Source organism: Balaenoptera physalus (genome assembly GCF_965194825.1).
Source record: "Balaenoptera physalus genome assembly, chromosome: 13".
Lineage (NCBI taxonomy): Eukaryota > Metazoa > Chordata > Mammalia > Artiodactyla > Balaenopteridae > Balaenoptera > Balaenoptera physalus.
In genome coordinates, this window is record NC_138892.1 from 63764471 (window position 1) to 63779108 (window position 14638).

At 38.5% G+C, this 14638-nt stretch overlaps 1 protein-coding gene across 11 annotated transcripts in view; it reads right to left on the reverse strand.

Moving 5' to 3' along the window:
• The window catches only part of ATF1 (activating transcription factor 1), a 61739-nt gene that overhangs the window by 15847 nt on the left and 31254 nt on the right, over positions 1–14638 (reverse strand). For 6 of the 11 annotated variants that reach the window (XR_014252605.1, XM_082421468.1, XM_082421467.1 and 3 more), the window contains exons 3-4: positions 5774–5893; positions 3366–3466 (exon numbers count right to left, since the gene is read on the reverse strand). Coding sequence is in view for 10 of the 11 variants with exons in the window: in XM_082421468.1 (XP_082277594.1) it covers positions 3366–3466; positions 5774–5893 (221 nt within the window). In the remaining variant the exon portion in view is untranslated. Of the gene's footprint in view, positions 1–3365; positions 3467–5773; positions 5894–11704; positions 11964–14638 lie in introns of those variants that run through there. The other 5 variants (XM_082421465.1, XM_082421473.1, XM_082421466.1 and 2 more) reach the window with 2 other exon arrangements.

Consider the following 14638-nt stretch of genomic DNA (forward strand, 5'->3'; position numbering starts at 1 on the left):
TTTTCAGCAGTTTGATTATGATATATGTCTAGGCAGGGATTTCTTTGCGTTTTATCTTGTTTAAGATTTGCTAAGCTTTTTCAATTTGTAGGTTTCACCGAATTTGGGAACATTTCAGCTATTATTTCTACAAGTATTCTTTCTGCAACATTTTTCTGTTCTATAACTCGAATGACACAGTTTTAGATCTTTGGGTATTGTCTCACAAGTCCCTGAGAATTAGTTAATTTTTCCAATCTCTATTCTTCAGATTGGATAATCTCCATTGAACTATCTTTGAAGTTGACTAACTCTTTATCTCTGTTCTCCTATTGAATCCATCCAGTGAGGTTTTATTTCTGTTAGTGTATTCAGCTCTTAAATTTCTATTTTGTTCTCTTTATATCTTCTGTATTTTGCTAAGAGTTCCTATCTTTCCATGCATTTCAAGAGAATTCACCCTTACTTGTTAGTTAGAACACTTCAGTAATAGCTCCTTTAAAGTTTTTGTCATATAATTCCAACATCTGGGTCATCTAGGAGATGGCATTTGCTTATAGTCTTTTCCCTTACAAGTTAAGATTCTTCCAGGTTCTTTGTATGCCATGTAATGTTGGACATTTTCAATATTATATTAGACTCCTGTTTAAATCCTATGGAGAATTCTTGATATTCTTGTTTTAGCAGGCTATCAGCCTGGTTGTGTCCAAGCTGCAAGTTCTGACAAGCCTTCTGTGGGTCATGGTTCCAACATCAGTTTAGTTTTCAAAGACTATGCAGTGCTATTCAGATTTGGTCCATGTGTGTACCATGTCTGGAACTTGAGCTATGATCTGTCCTATGTATAGTTCAGTTCTCAAAGTCTGTATATGCTAGGAAAGTCCATTTTTATTCCTTATTTGCTAAAAATTTGAGTGGGTGCTGAATTTTATCAGATACTTTTTCTGCATTTATTGAGTTCATTATATATTGTTGCTGCTGATTCTCACTTATAATGGTTTATTTCTTTGTATGTTTGATGATTTCTGACTGTAAATTCATATTTGGTTGATCTTATCTTTGGTAATTCGGAAAGCTTAACTTGGGGAAACTTGGTTTCAGGTGCTCTAGCCTGCTGTAGGGATCTCAGCTTAATACAAAAATCTCAGGTTCATAGTTCCTTCCTGCAGTAGACCTAAAGTAATGGGTGTACCTTGGTCTTCATGCTTGCTTCTGCTTCCCATTCTAGTTTCAGCTCATGTATCTGTATGTATATGGTTTTATGTTTATTAGGGTAGGCTGATAAGACATTTCTGTTATTTCCTATAAATGCACAATTCATTAACAATTATTTTATCTAGGCGCTAAATAACTGTTTTGTGCCGAAAGAGCCCCACTATTTGGAAATAATTAAACTTTTTATCTGTATTCTTTTGCCAATTACCTCTAACAGTCTAAGGTAAGTCTAAAGGTAATCGATGTAAGACTCCAGTAGACCATTCCTGTCTTATATATTTCTGCCTGATATATTTCTTTCCATTTGTTTTTAAACTACCCAAATTAATCATTATTAGTATTATTCTAAAAAAGTCAATGGTAACTTAAATGAATGTCTTGGTTCACCATTCTTTCTGATATTCACGTTCCTTTTGTTTGGTTTCATTTTCTTCTTCCTGACATGTACCCTTTAGTAATTTCTTAAATCAGTTTGAAATGATTTTAACTTCACCATTATTTATGAGTGATTGTTCAGGTGGGTATATAATTCCAGGCCAACTGTTACTTTCTCTTGGCATTTAAAGATTTTAGTCCATTGTCTTCTAATATTACCATTCAAAAATCTGTTGTCAGCCTAATGGTCACTCCTTTCTAGGTAATTTGTCTTTTCTCTGTGGAAGCTTTTAAGATCTTATTTTTATCTTTGGTGTCCTCCAATTTTGCTTCATAAGATATATCTAGATGTAGGTTTATATTAACTTACGTGGTTGGAACCTTGCTTTCTAAGGCTGAGAAATTCCTTTCATAATGGATTACTTTTTTTTTGGCCACACCACATGGTATGTGGGATCTTAGTTCCCTGACCAGGGATCAAACCCATGCTCCCTGCAGTGGAAGCATGGAGTTTTAACTACTGGACAGCCAGGTAAGTCCCTGGATTACTTTTTTATAGTTTCAAATTGAGCTCATTTTAGTAGGCTTATTTTTCAACTCCCAAAAATTCAGACAAAATTTTTTGTGTTCATTAACTGTTTATTCAGTAGAGTCCCAATTCCTTAACATGGTAACAAGGTTCTAAGTAATGTGGCTCCTGTTTACCTTTTCTTGCTAAACCACCCCTTCCTCCTTGTACCTTAAATTGCCAATTCCCAGAACAGGCCAACCTCTTTCATATCACACAATCTACCTTTCATTACACTGTTCCCTCAGCCTAAGAAGCTCTCTTCCTGCCTTACAAAACCCCTCCCTGCTCCAAGCTCTCAGAATTTATCAGATTGATGATGAACTAAATTACATCTTTTATGAAGTCTTTCCTACTTCTTCCGTCAGGCAGGAATGAATACACCCTATAAAAAGTTCTCTCATAACATCGAAAACCTTACTGCATTTGTCTATGTGTTTCAAAAGAGCATTTCATCCTTTTCTGTCTCCCTTTCCTCCTACCATCTGGTCACCAGGTTTGGTCAATTCTACCACAGAAGTGTCTCAGATCCAGCCATGCCAAAGATACCACACTACCTACATGAAATCACCCAGATTATTTCAAAAGCATTCTGTCAGTTACTTGTACTACTTCAGCTTTCTGTTCATTCAACAAGTAATTATTAAGCATCCATCTACTCTCATCTGGTCATTCTGCTAGGCCCTGAGGTGACAAAAAATAATAATGCACTGGCCATGCCCATAAATAAACTGGAATTCCAGTAGCATGAGATAAGTACTATAACAGGGGTTAGTAAAAGGATGCCACAGAAGAAAGACCTAACCTGGTCTTGGGAGGCTGAAGAGAAAGTAAACAGAGAAGGTTTCCAGGAGGAAATGAGGCCTAAAGTATGTGCAGAATGTAGAAGAATGTGTTTCAACAAAGGGACACACACACAAGGGAAAGACAAAGGCTCAGAGCTAGGAAGCTAAGAAAGGGAACACAAAGCAGTTTAATTCTTAAAATCTACAGCCCTTTCATATTACTATTAAAGTTAGTAAATATGGATATCTAATATTTTGCCAGAAGATAAGTCTAAATTCCTCTTCAGCACAGCAACTTGGGCCCTTAAAAATCTTGCCCTGTCTCTCTTAACACTTCCCTTCCTATACAAACACATGCTCCTTCTTGATATAATTTGCTTTGCCAGCACCATTCCAACTCATACGGTAATATAACACATGCGGGGTTTGACACGAGTACTCACCTGTAAGATGGGCGCCGTGCTAGGATCCCGTGGGTTTTCTGTGAGGAGCCTATGCTGTCAGATGAGTCCTGAGACTCTTCACTTTCTGATAAAGATGATACCTGAAAAACAGAACTGGTTTTACTATGATGAACAAAGCAGGTAGAAAAAGAATTAAATTTAATTTTTACTTTCAGAAAAAATGATCTGTCTTCTGCCACCCAAATTCCTTTGTCATTAAATCTAAGGTCTAAAAGAAAGAAATAAAAGGAAAAGGAAAAGAGAAAGTTTATTTCAGGAGCCCAAACTAAAGGAACATACAACACAGCAGGCTCAGAACAAAGAAGAAAGTCTATCCCCCAAATAAAGCAATACGACTTCACTAGAGTTGTAAAGATCAGTCTCTATACTGATGCACATTATTCAAAGTTTTTTTTTATCATTAATGCTATCTGATTTGGATTTCGGACATGCTAACTTTGAAATGTTATCAGATATCCAACCAATATTTAATTATTAGATAATGAAATTGAGGAGACTGCTGAATATACAAGCCTGTGAGTCAGGGAAGGGGTCTGGGCTAGACATATATTGGAAGTCACAGCTCTTTAGATAGTCCTTAAAGCCACAAGACTCAGTGAGCTCAATAAGGGGATAAATGTAGGACAAAACCCAGGGACACTCTAGCAGTAAGAGGTTGGAAAGAACGGGAGGAACCAGCAAATGAGACCAAGAACAAGCCACCATGAGTAATATTAAATGAGCAAGGTGTCCTTGGGAAACTAGTGAAGACAGTGTATTGAGGAGAAAAGAATAATCAACCATGTCAAATTCTGCTAGCAGGTAAAGTAAAACAAGGACTGAGAACAAGCATTAAGATTTGGTAAAGTGGAGGTCACTGGCAAGGGCAGGTACAAACACATGCAACTTAAATATCTGTAATAATTAGCTGTATCTCACTTCACAGTTGAATGAGTTAATACATGTAAAGCACTTAGTGCATGGCACAGCGCAAGCACACAGTAAATGTTAACTCTTGTTAATAATAAACCTATTAAAACTAGTTAATACAATAACCATATGCAAGGTTTAAGTTATAATATCTTACAATTGAGGAAACAAGTTATTTTCAATTTTTAAAATGTTTTAAATTTCTCAGCATTTTTCTGAAGTTGCATTGTGACACCTGACTTCATCTTTATTAAAAAAAAAATAAACAAAACAGGCTTCTAGAACGGACATAAATTCTCTACATTACTTACTCTCTACAGAAGGCCTTCCCCTAAACTATTTAGACTTAGATCTTAAATTCCAGAGAAGCTTGTTTTACATTCTATAGTCTCCTTCAAAAACAAGTTCTAGTGTACTTCTACTTTTTTGTATCTTAAATCTTTATCTTTAGATAGGAAAGAAAGAACGGATCACAATCTGTAATAATTAAGAAATAATTGCAGTAACAAATAATAAAGTAATAATTAAGGAAGATCTGTCACTTCTGTATTTCCTCATGCACCACAGATATGCCATTTCTAATCTAAATAGTAGCTGTTTTCCCTGTCTGTCCCTAAATTTACTCCAAAGCCTCCCACTGAACTCAAGTAAGAAAATAATTTCTAAAACTAAGAGATTCCTTATAACTAAGATCAAGTATTTCTCTTTAATGACAGCACTAATAAGAGTAAAATCGTCATATAAAAACTCAAAAATCCATGCAGCAGTCACCTTTCATATAGGAAAAAAACCAAAAACAAAGACAAAAACAAAAAACACATAAAGATGCAGCTCTAGAGCTGACAACACTGCCAGACACTGTATACATTCAAGAGGAAAAAAGGAGTTATGCAGCTTTTCTTCCAGGATAGCTGCTTCTAAAAATGAGAGATGACCAAAGGCATTCTGAGACTCACAGGAGCCAGAAGATAAAATAGGGAGAAAGAGTAAAAAGAAAAGGAACCCAGGATGGCCTTTTCCTTCCTACTGTTGTCAGGTGTAAATATGAAGGTAGACAGATATAAATAAGAACTTTACTATGAGAGAACTTCTTTTATTTGATCACCATAAAGCATAAGGTAGGTACTTTCTTAGTTTGCTAAAACGCTCACATCATCACCCTTTCTTCAGAATTCTCTTTTTCATGAAGGATACCACTAGGATAAAAAGGTGCTTTCCCTTCAGAAAATCTTTCATTTCCTTAAATTCTAAGCAATAACTTCTTCCCAAAATTGCCTTATGTTTTTATCGGGTAGTATATACATGAAACTAGAAGTTCTAAAACTTTTCTATTTGCCTCGTTTGTTCTAAAATCTAATTTCTAAGACAACTTTATTATCTTGTTTTATAATATTATAACTATAGCAACTTCAGTGTGTCCAGAGACTCAGGGTTCAAAAGTCCCCTCTCTCAACCACTAAGTCTTTGAATTTCTGTACCGTTTGCACGTGTGGTGGGTGAATTACAGAAGACTGAGCTGTCTGGATGACCCCCTGAACCTGTACTTGCTCTCCAGGAAGAGGTACAATTGTCACTGGCGCAGATCCTCTTAATGACATCTAAGAACAAATAAAAATTCAATTAACATAATATAATTATACCTGTGCACGTAAGAAAGCTGAGTTCTTAATACTGGAAAATACATTTCAGAGCTTATTATATTTAACCACATCTATTAATCACATATTAGGTATCTTCTGTGGGCAGGAGACTGCATTAGGGGGTTGAGAGTACAAACAAACAATAAGAGCTATAATATAAGGAGAAAAGTAGACAGCACTGTACTGTGGGAGCAAAGAAAGGGTGCTACTTCAGCTAGGTCTTGAAAGATATACAATTCCCTGAAGGTGTGCTTGGGGGATAGGGTTGGAAGGTATTTGAGGCAGAGGAACTGATTGTGTAAAAACATGGTGGCTCTTCAGAACATGTCATTCTGAAGATATCTGGTTAAAAACCAATTAAGAAATCAAGAATCAAAAAGTGAGAGAAATACCAACTTTGGGCAGTATCTTCAAAGAAAAATAAATTATAATTTCATGATTCAATTATTTACTTGAAATATTTTATTTCTGTGGAAAGTAGATGGGGTTTCATGGAAATACCACAATAAAATGCTAAACCAAGAAAAGCCCACCTGTCATCCTTCAAGACTCAGCTCAGGTTCTACCTATTCCAAGAAGCTTTCCCCAGATATTTTCAGATCTCTCACCTTCCTCTAGACTATCCTGGTTCATACCATTCATCTCGGGCTTAAATCACAAAATAAAATCCAAGGCTGCTTCTCAAGTCCTGAAAATCACCTTTTTGACTCTTTTCTGTGTTTGCATCAGGCCCCCAAAACAATGCCTTATTCCGTTTCATTGAAGGTTCTTTTACCCTTTCCCAAGACTGGATTAAATTCCAGTCTCATTATCTCCCAAATGCCCAGGTCAGGAAATATGTATATAAAACTTTATCCAAATATCAGAAAGGAAATGTAAAAAACCAGTACCTTTTAAAATCACACCTCCCCAAAATAAAATTCTTAGGAATAAACCTGACCAAGGAGGTGAAAGACTTATATGCCGAGAACTATAAAACATTAGTAAAGGAAACTGAAGATGATTCAAAGAAATGGAAAGATATCCCATGCTCTTGGATTGGAAGAATTAATTTGTTAAAATGGCCATACGACCAAAAGCAATCTAATTTAATGCGACCCCTATCAAATTACCCATGACATTTTTCACAGAACTAGAACAAATAATCCTAAAATTCATATGGAACCATAAAAGACCCAGAATTGCCAAAGCAATCCTGAAGAAAAAGAACAAAGCAGGAGGCATAACCCTCCCAGGCTTCAGACAATACTACAAAGCTACAGTAATCAAGAGTGTGGTATTGGCACAAAGTCAGCCATATGGATCAATGGAACAGAACAGAGAGCCCAGAAATAAACCCACACACCTATGATCAATTAATCTTTGACAAAAGGGACTTCCCTGGTGGTCCAGTGGTTAAGACTCCATGCTCCCAAAGCAGGAGGCCTGGGTTCGATCCCTGGTCAGGGAACTAGATACCGCATACGGCAACTAAAGATCCTGCATGTGGCAACAAAGATCCCCCGCAACTAAGACCTGGCGCAGGACTTTCCTGGTGGCACAGTGGTTAAGAATCCTCCTGCCAATGCAGGGGACATGGGTTTGAGCCCTGGTCTGGGAAGATCCCACATGCCGTGGAGCAACTAAGCCCATGAGCCACAACTACTGAAGCCCACGCGCCTAGAGCCTGTGCTGTGCAACAAGAGAAGCCACCACAATGAGAAGCCCATGCACCTCAACGAAGAGTAGCCCCTGCTCGCTGCAACTAGAGGAAGCCTACACGCAGCAACGAAGGCCCAACGCAGCCATAAATAAATAAATAAATGTATTAAAAAAAAAAAAGACCTGGCGCAGCCAAATAAATAAATAAGTATTAAAAAGAAAAATCTTTGACAAAGGAGGCAAGAATATACAAGGGGGAAGACAGTCTCTTCAGCAAGTAGTGCTAGGAAGGCTGGACAGCCACATATAAATCAATGAAGTTAGAACACACCCTCTCACCATACACAAAAATAAACTCAAGATGGCTTAAAGACTTAAACATAACACATGACACGGTAAAACTCCATGAGAACATAGGCAAAACATTCTCTGATATAAACTGTACCAGTTTTCTTAGGTCAGTCTCCCAAGGCAATAAAAATAAAAACAAAAATAAACAAATGGGACCTAATCAAACTTACAAGCTTTTGCACAGCAAAGGAAACCATAAACAAAACGAAAGGACTATTTGCAAATGATGTGACTGACAAAGGTTTACTTTCCAAAATATATAAACAGCTCATACAACTGAAGAACAAAAAAAAAACAACGTAATCGAAAATGGACAGAAGACCTAAATACACATTTCTCCAAAGAAGAAACACAGATGGCCAATAGGCACATGAAAAGATGCTCAACATCGGTAAGTATTAGAGACATGCAAATCAAAACTACAATGAAGGGGAATTCCCTGGCCGCCCAGTGGTTAGGACTCTGTGCTTCCACTGCAGGGGACATGGGTTTGATCCCTGGCTGGGGAACTAAGATCCCACATGCCACATGGTGCGGCCAAAAAAAACCTACAATGAGGTAGCAGCTCACACCAGTCAGAATGGCCGTCATTTAAAAGTCTACAAATAACAAATGCTGGAGAGGGTGTGGAGAAAAGGGAACCCTCCCTACACTGTTGATGGGAATGTAAGTTGGTGCAGCCACTGTGGAAAACAATATGGAGGTTCCTCAAAACTAAAAAATAGACTTAGCATATAGTTCTACAATCCCACTCTTGGGTATATATCCAGACAAAACTTTAATTCAAAAAGATACGTGCACCCCTATGTTCATAGCAGCACTATTCACAATAGCCAAGACATGGAAAGAACCTAAATGTCCATTGACAGATGAATGGGTAAAGATGTGGTACATACAGACAATGGAATACTACTCAGCCATAAAAAAGAACAAAATAATGCCATTTGCAGCAACATGGATGCAAATGGATTATCATACTAAGTGAAGTAAATCAGAAAGAGAAAGACAAATACCATATGATGTCGCTTATATGTGGAACTATGACACAAATGAACCTATGAAACAGAAACAGAATCGCAAACAGAGAGAACAGACTGGTGGCTGCCAAGGGGAGGGGTTTGGGGGAGGGATGGAGTGGGAGGTTGTGGTTAGCAGATATAAGCTTTTCTATATAGAATGGATAAACAACAAGGTACCACAGTACAGCACAGAGAACTATATTCAATATCCTATACTAAACCATAATGGAAAAGAATATATATAAAAAAAGAATGTATATATATGTGTAACTGAATCACTTGGCTGTACAGCAGTAATTAACACAACACTGTAAATCAACTATACTTCAATTTAAAAAAACAAAACAAAACTAATAACAAAACAAACCAACCTTTATCCAGGTACTGAAAACTGCAGACTTTCAGCACAAACAACTCCATTCAACCTCCCTCACACACACTGAGACATGACCAAACTCTACCACAGCGTCTATCAGTTCAAGGTTGAGTCCCTAGGATGACCCAGCCTCCTTAAAATGCCTCCTAGAGAAAGCTCAATGCTGCCAAAATAATTAACTGTTTGTTCTAGCCAAAACCTGACTATAGGCCTTTGACCTCACTTTTCTTAGAGCACTTACTTTAGAAAACTTGCAGTTGTCAATCTCTGACCCTTGAGATAAACAAATCTTGTACAACCCAGAAATGTCTTTCTCAAGGACCTGGGAGTCATCCCTTTGAAATGTAATCATCAAGAGGATAGGGCCTTTGTCCACCAGTCTCTGTTGGAGGATGGGAGCCTAAATCTGATAAGCACCAATTAGCAAGTGGACACAAATGGCTGAATCACAGTGACCAACCTCTCCACCTAACATCTTCAGTACTTTTCCTTTAGCACACTCCAGCATTTTAAAAGGGACCCACCTTTTGTTTCAGCAGAGTTGAGCTCAATTTATGCTGGAGTCTCTCTTCCCTACTGCACTAGTCTGAATGAAATCTATCTTGCTGCCTTTAACAGGTGTCTGGCTCTGTTTCTCACTGACAGTATCCCAATATGGGGATACAGAAATTAGTGAGTAAAAATAAACAGGATTCATGAATCTGAAGAGTCCAGCTCTAGAGTCATCATTACACTCAGAGGTCCCTTTACTTTTCAGACCCTAACTAAAGCCAATCACTCAAATAATGAGGAGAGCTTGTGAGGGGGTTAATTTACATTCTAAAAGGATAAAAGCAATCATTCCTCCAGAGTTCTTGGCAGTCCTTGTGATTTTGTGCAGACTGAGGATCTGGCAGGCAGAAAAGGAAAAACGGCACCAGATTTTGTTTTAGCTAGTAGTCATCACTTCCCCTTATTATCACTGTTCTAACCTCACAAAATGCTCATCACTCAGGGTCCCAAAGCCTGGTTTCTTCCCACTGCCACTCTCAAATGTGATCATCTAAATCCTGAGATCTTTCTCAAAGAAGAAAAAGAGGGACCTGCTGTTCCCCGCCCCCCAATTTTAATCTGCGGTTGAAACACAGATGATTGCCTCCACCTGTTACTTTTCAGTGCTGTCTGAGCCTTCTGCAATGATAGAAATGTTCTAAATCTGCACTATCCAATATAGTAGTCAGTATCAAGCATTTGAAATGTGGCTAGTATGACTGAAAGACTGATTTTTAATTTTGTTTAACTGTAAGTAATTCAAATTAAAATTGAAATATCCACTTGTGGCTGCCATACTGAACAGCGCAGTTCGAGATCTTAGAGCTGTAGAACGTGCTACTACACTATGGCACCAACCTCAGAACCCCTCTTAGGAGATGTTAGAAGAAGTAGAAAAGGATTTTTTCTGGAGCTGCTCTGATTAAATTGGGAGCTGTAGGACTAAGGCCCCCTGATTGCCTCTCACTCCACAGGGTAGCTGAGCTCACTCTTATTCAAGTGACTGGGCAAAAATTAGCATTCTCTTTAGCTCCCTAATTAGGGGCTCCCTGGACCATAAACACTTGGGTGAGGGAGGGTGGGGAGTTAGTAGAGTGGCATGGGAAAAGAAACCTCTATTTAACAGAGTTTGAATCCAAAGTCTTCTAACTCCAGAAAGGCACACAGATTTTGGAGTCAGACAGGCTTGGGCTGATTTTTAGCTTAAGGCAATCATTTGCTGCCCTGTGACTAAACAAATTACTTAACTTCCCAGGACCTCAGTTTCCTCCTTTGTAAATAGAACTAATAATATATTTTTCAGAGTTACAGTGAAGATTAAAAAATAAGTTAAAAACAAAAGGGGTGTTAAAAAAATTGTGGATATAAAGCAGAAACGAGAGAAGGACGTGCTCTCACTCTCTCTTGCGAGAACACCAGAATCACAACTAGCTAGCTGCTGGACAATCATGGATAGGAAAACACTGGAACTCACCAAAAAAGATACCCCACATCCAAAGACAAAGGAGAAGCCACAGTGAGATGGTAGGAGGGGCGCAATCAGAGTAAAATCAAATCCCATAACTGGTGGGTGGGGGACTCACAGACTGGCAAACACTTACACCACAGAAGTCCACCCTCTGGAGTGAAGGTTCTGAGCCCCACGTCAGGCTTCCCAACCTGGGAGTCCGGCAACGGGAGGAGGAATTCATAGAGAATCAGACTTTGAAGCCTAGTAGGAATTGACTGCAGGACTTCAACAGGACTGGGGGAAACAGAGACCCCACTCTTGGAGGGCACACACAAAATAGCGTGTGCATCGGGACCCAGGGGAAGGAGCAGTGACCCCAGGGGAGACTGAACCAGACCTACCTGCTAGTGTTGGAAGGTCTCCTGCAGAGGCGGGGGGTGGCTCTGTTTCACCGTGGGGACAAGGACACTGGCAGCAGAAGTTCTCGGAAGTACTCCTTGGCGTGAGCCCTCCCAGAGTCTGTTATTAGCCCCACCAAAGAGCCCAGGTAGGCTCCAGTGTTGGGTTGCCTCAGGCAAAACAACCAACAGGGAGGGAACCCAGCCCCACCCATCAACAGTCAAGTGGATTAAAGTTTTACTGAGCTCTGACCGCCACAGCAACAGTCAGCTCTACCCACCACCAGATCATCCCATCAAGCCTCTTAGATAGCCTCAACCACCAGAGGGCAGACAGCAAAAGCAAGAAAAACTATAATCCTGCAGCCTGTGGAACAAAAACCACATGCACAGAAAGACAAGATGAAAAGGCAGAGGGCTATATACCAGATGAAGGAACAAGATAAAACCCCAGAAAAACAACTAAATGAAGTGGAGATAGGCAACCTTCCAGAAAAAGAATTCAGAATAATGATAGTGAAGATGATCCAGGACCTCGGAATAAGAATGGAGGCAAAGATCGAGAAGATGCAAGAAATGTTTAAGAAAGACCTAGAAGAATTAAAGAACAAACAAACAGAGATGAACAATACAATAACTGAAATGAAAACTACACTAGAAGGAATCAATAGCAGAATAACTGAGGCAGAAGAACGGATAAGTGACCTGGAAGACAGAATGGTGGAATTCACTGCTGCGGAACAGACTGAAGAAAAAAGAATGAAAAGAAATGAAGACAGCCTAAGAGACCTCTGGGACAACATTAAACGCAACAACATTCGCATTATAGGGGTCCCAGAAGGAGAAGAGAGAGAGAAAGGACCAGAGAAAATATTTGAAGAGATTATAGTCGAAAAATTCCCTAACATGGGAAAGGAAATAGCCACCCAAGTCCAGGAAGCACAGTGAGTCCCATACAGGATAAACCCAAGGAGAAACACACCAAGACACATAGTCATCAAATTGGCAAAAATTAAAGATAAAGAAAAATTATTGAAAGCAGCAAGGGAAAAATGACAAATAACATACAAGGGAACTCCCATAAGGTTAACAGCTGATTTCTCAGCAGAAACTCTACAAACCAGAAGGGAGTGGCATGATATACTTAAAGTGATGAAAGGGAAGAACCTACAACCAAGATTACTCTACCCAGCAAGGACCTCATTCAGATTCGATGGAGAAATCAAAAGCTTTACAGACAAGCAAAAGCTAAGAGAATTCAGGACCACCAAACCAGCTCTACAACAAATGCTACAGGAACTTCTCTAAGTGGGAAACACAAGAGAAGAAAACGACCTACAAAAACAAACCCAAAACAATTAAGAAAATGGTCATAGGAACATACATATCGATAATTACCTTAAACGTGAATGGATTAAATGCTCCAACCAATAGACACAGGCTTGCTGAATGGATACAAAAACAAGACCCATATATATGCTGTCTATAAGAGACCCACTTCAAACCTAGGGACACATACAGACTGAAAGTGAGGGGATGGAAAAAGATATTCCATGCAAATGGAAATCAAAAGAAAGCTGGAGCAGCTATACTCATATCAGATAAAATAGACTTTAAAATAAAGAATGTTACAAGAGACAAGGAAGGACACTACATAATGATCAAGGGATCAATCCAAGAAGAAGATATAACAATTATAAATATATATGCATCCAACATAGGAGCACCTCAATACATAAGGCAACTGCTAACAGCTATAAAAGAGGAAATTGACAGTAACACAATAATAGTGGGGGTCTTTAACACCTCACTTACGCCAATGGACAGATCATCCAAAATGAAAATAAATAAGGAAACAGAAGCTTTAAATGACACAATGGACCAAATAGATTTAATTGATATTATAGGACATTCCATCCAAAAACAGCAGATTACACGTTCTTCTCAAGTGCGCACGGAACAGTCTCCAGGATAGATCACATCTTGGGTCACAAATCAAGCTTCAGTAAATTTAAGAAAATTGAAATCATATCAAGCATCTTTTCTGACCACAACACTATGAGATTAGAAATGAATTACAGGGAAAAAAACGTAAAAAACACAAACACATGGAGGCTACACAATACATTACTAAATAACCAAGAGATCACTGAAGAAATCAAAGAGGAAATCAAAAAATACCTAGAGACAAATGACAATGAAAACACGACAATCCAAAACCTATGGGATGCAGCAAAAGCAGTTCTAAGAGGGAAGTTTATAGCTATACAAGCCTACCTAAAGAAACAAGAAAAATCTCAAGTAAACAATCTAACCTTACACCTAAAGGAACTAGAGAAAGAAGAATGAACAAAACCCAATGTTAGCAGAAGGAAAGAAATCATAAAGATCAGAGCAGGAATAAATGAAATAGAAACAAAGAAAACAATAGCAAAGATCAATAAATCTAAAAGCTGGTCCTTTGAGAAGATAAACAAAATTGATAAGCCATTAGCCAGACTCATCAAGAAGAAGAGGGAGAGGACTCAAATCAATAAAATTAGAAACGAAAAAGGAGAAGTTACAACAGACACCACAGAAATACAAAGCATCCTAAGGGACTACTACAAGCAACTCTATGCCAATAAAATGGACAACCTGGAAGAAATGGACAAATTCTTAGAAAGGTATAACCTTCCAAGACTGAACCAGGAAGAAGCAGAAAATATGAACAGACCAATCACAAGTAATGAAATTGAAACTGTGATAAAAAATCTTCCAACAAACAAAAGTCCAGGACCAGATGGCTTCACAGGTGAATTCTATCAAACATTTAGAGACGAGCTAACAGCCATCCTTCTGAAACTCTTCCAAAAAATTGCAGAGGAAGGAACACTCCCAAACTCGTTCTATGAGGCCACCATCACCCTGATACCAAAACCAGACAAAGATACTACA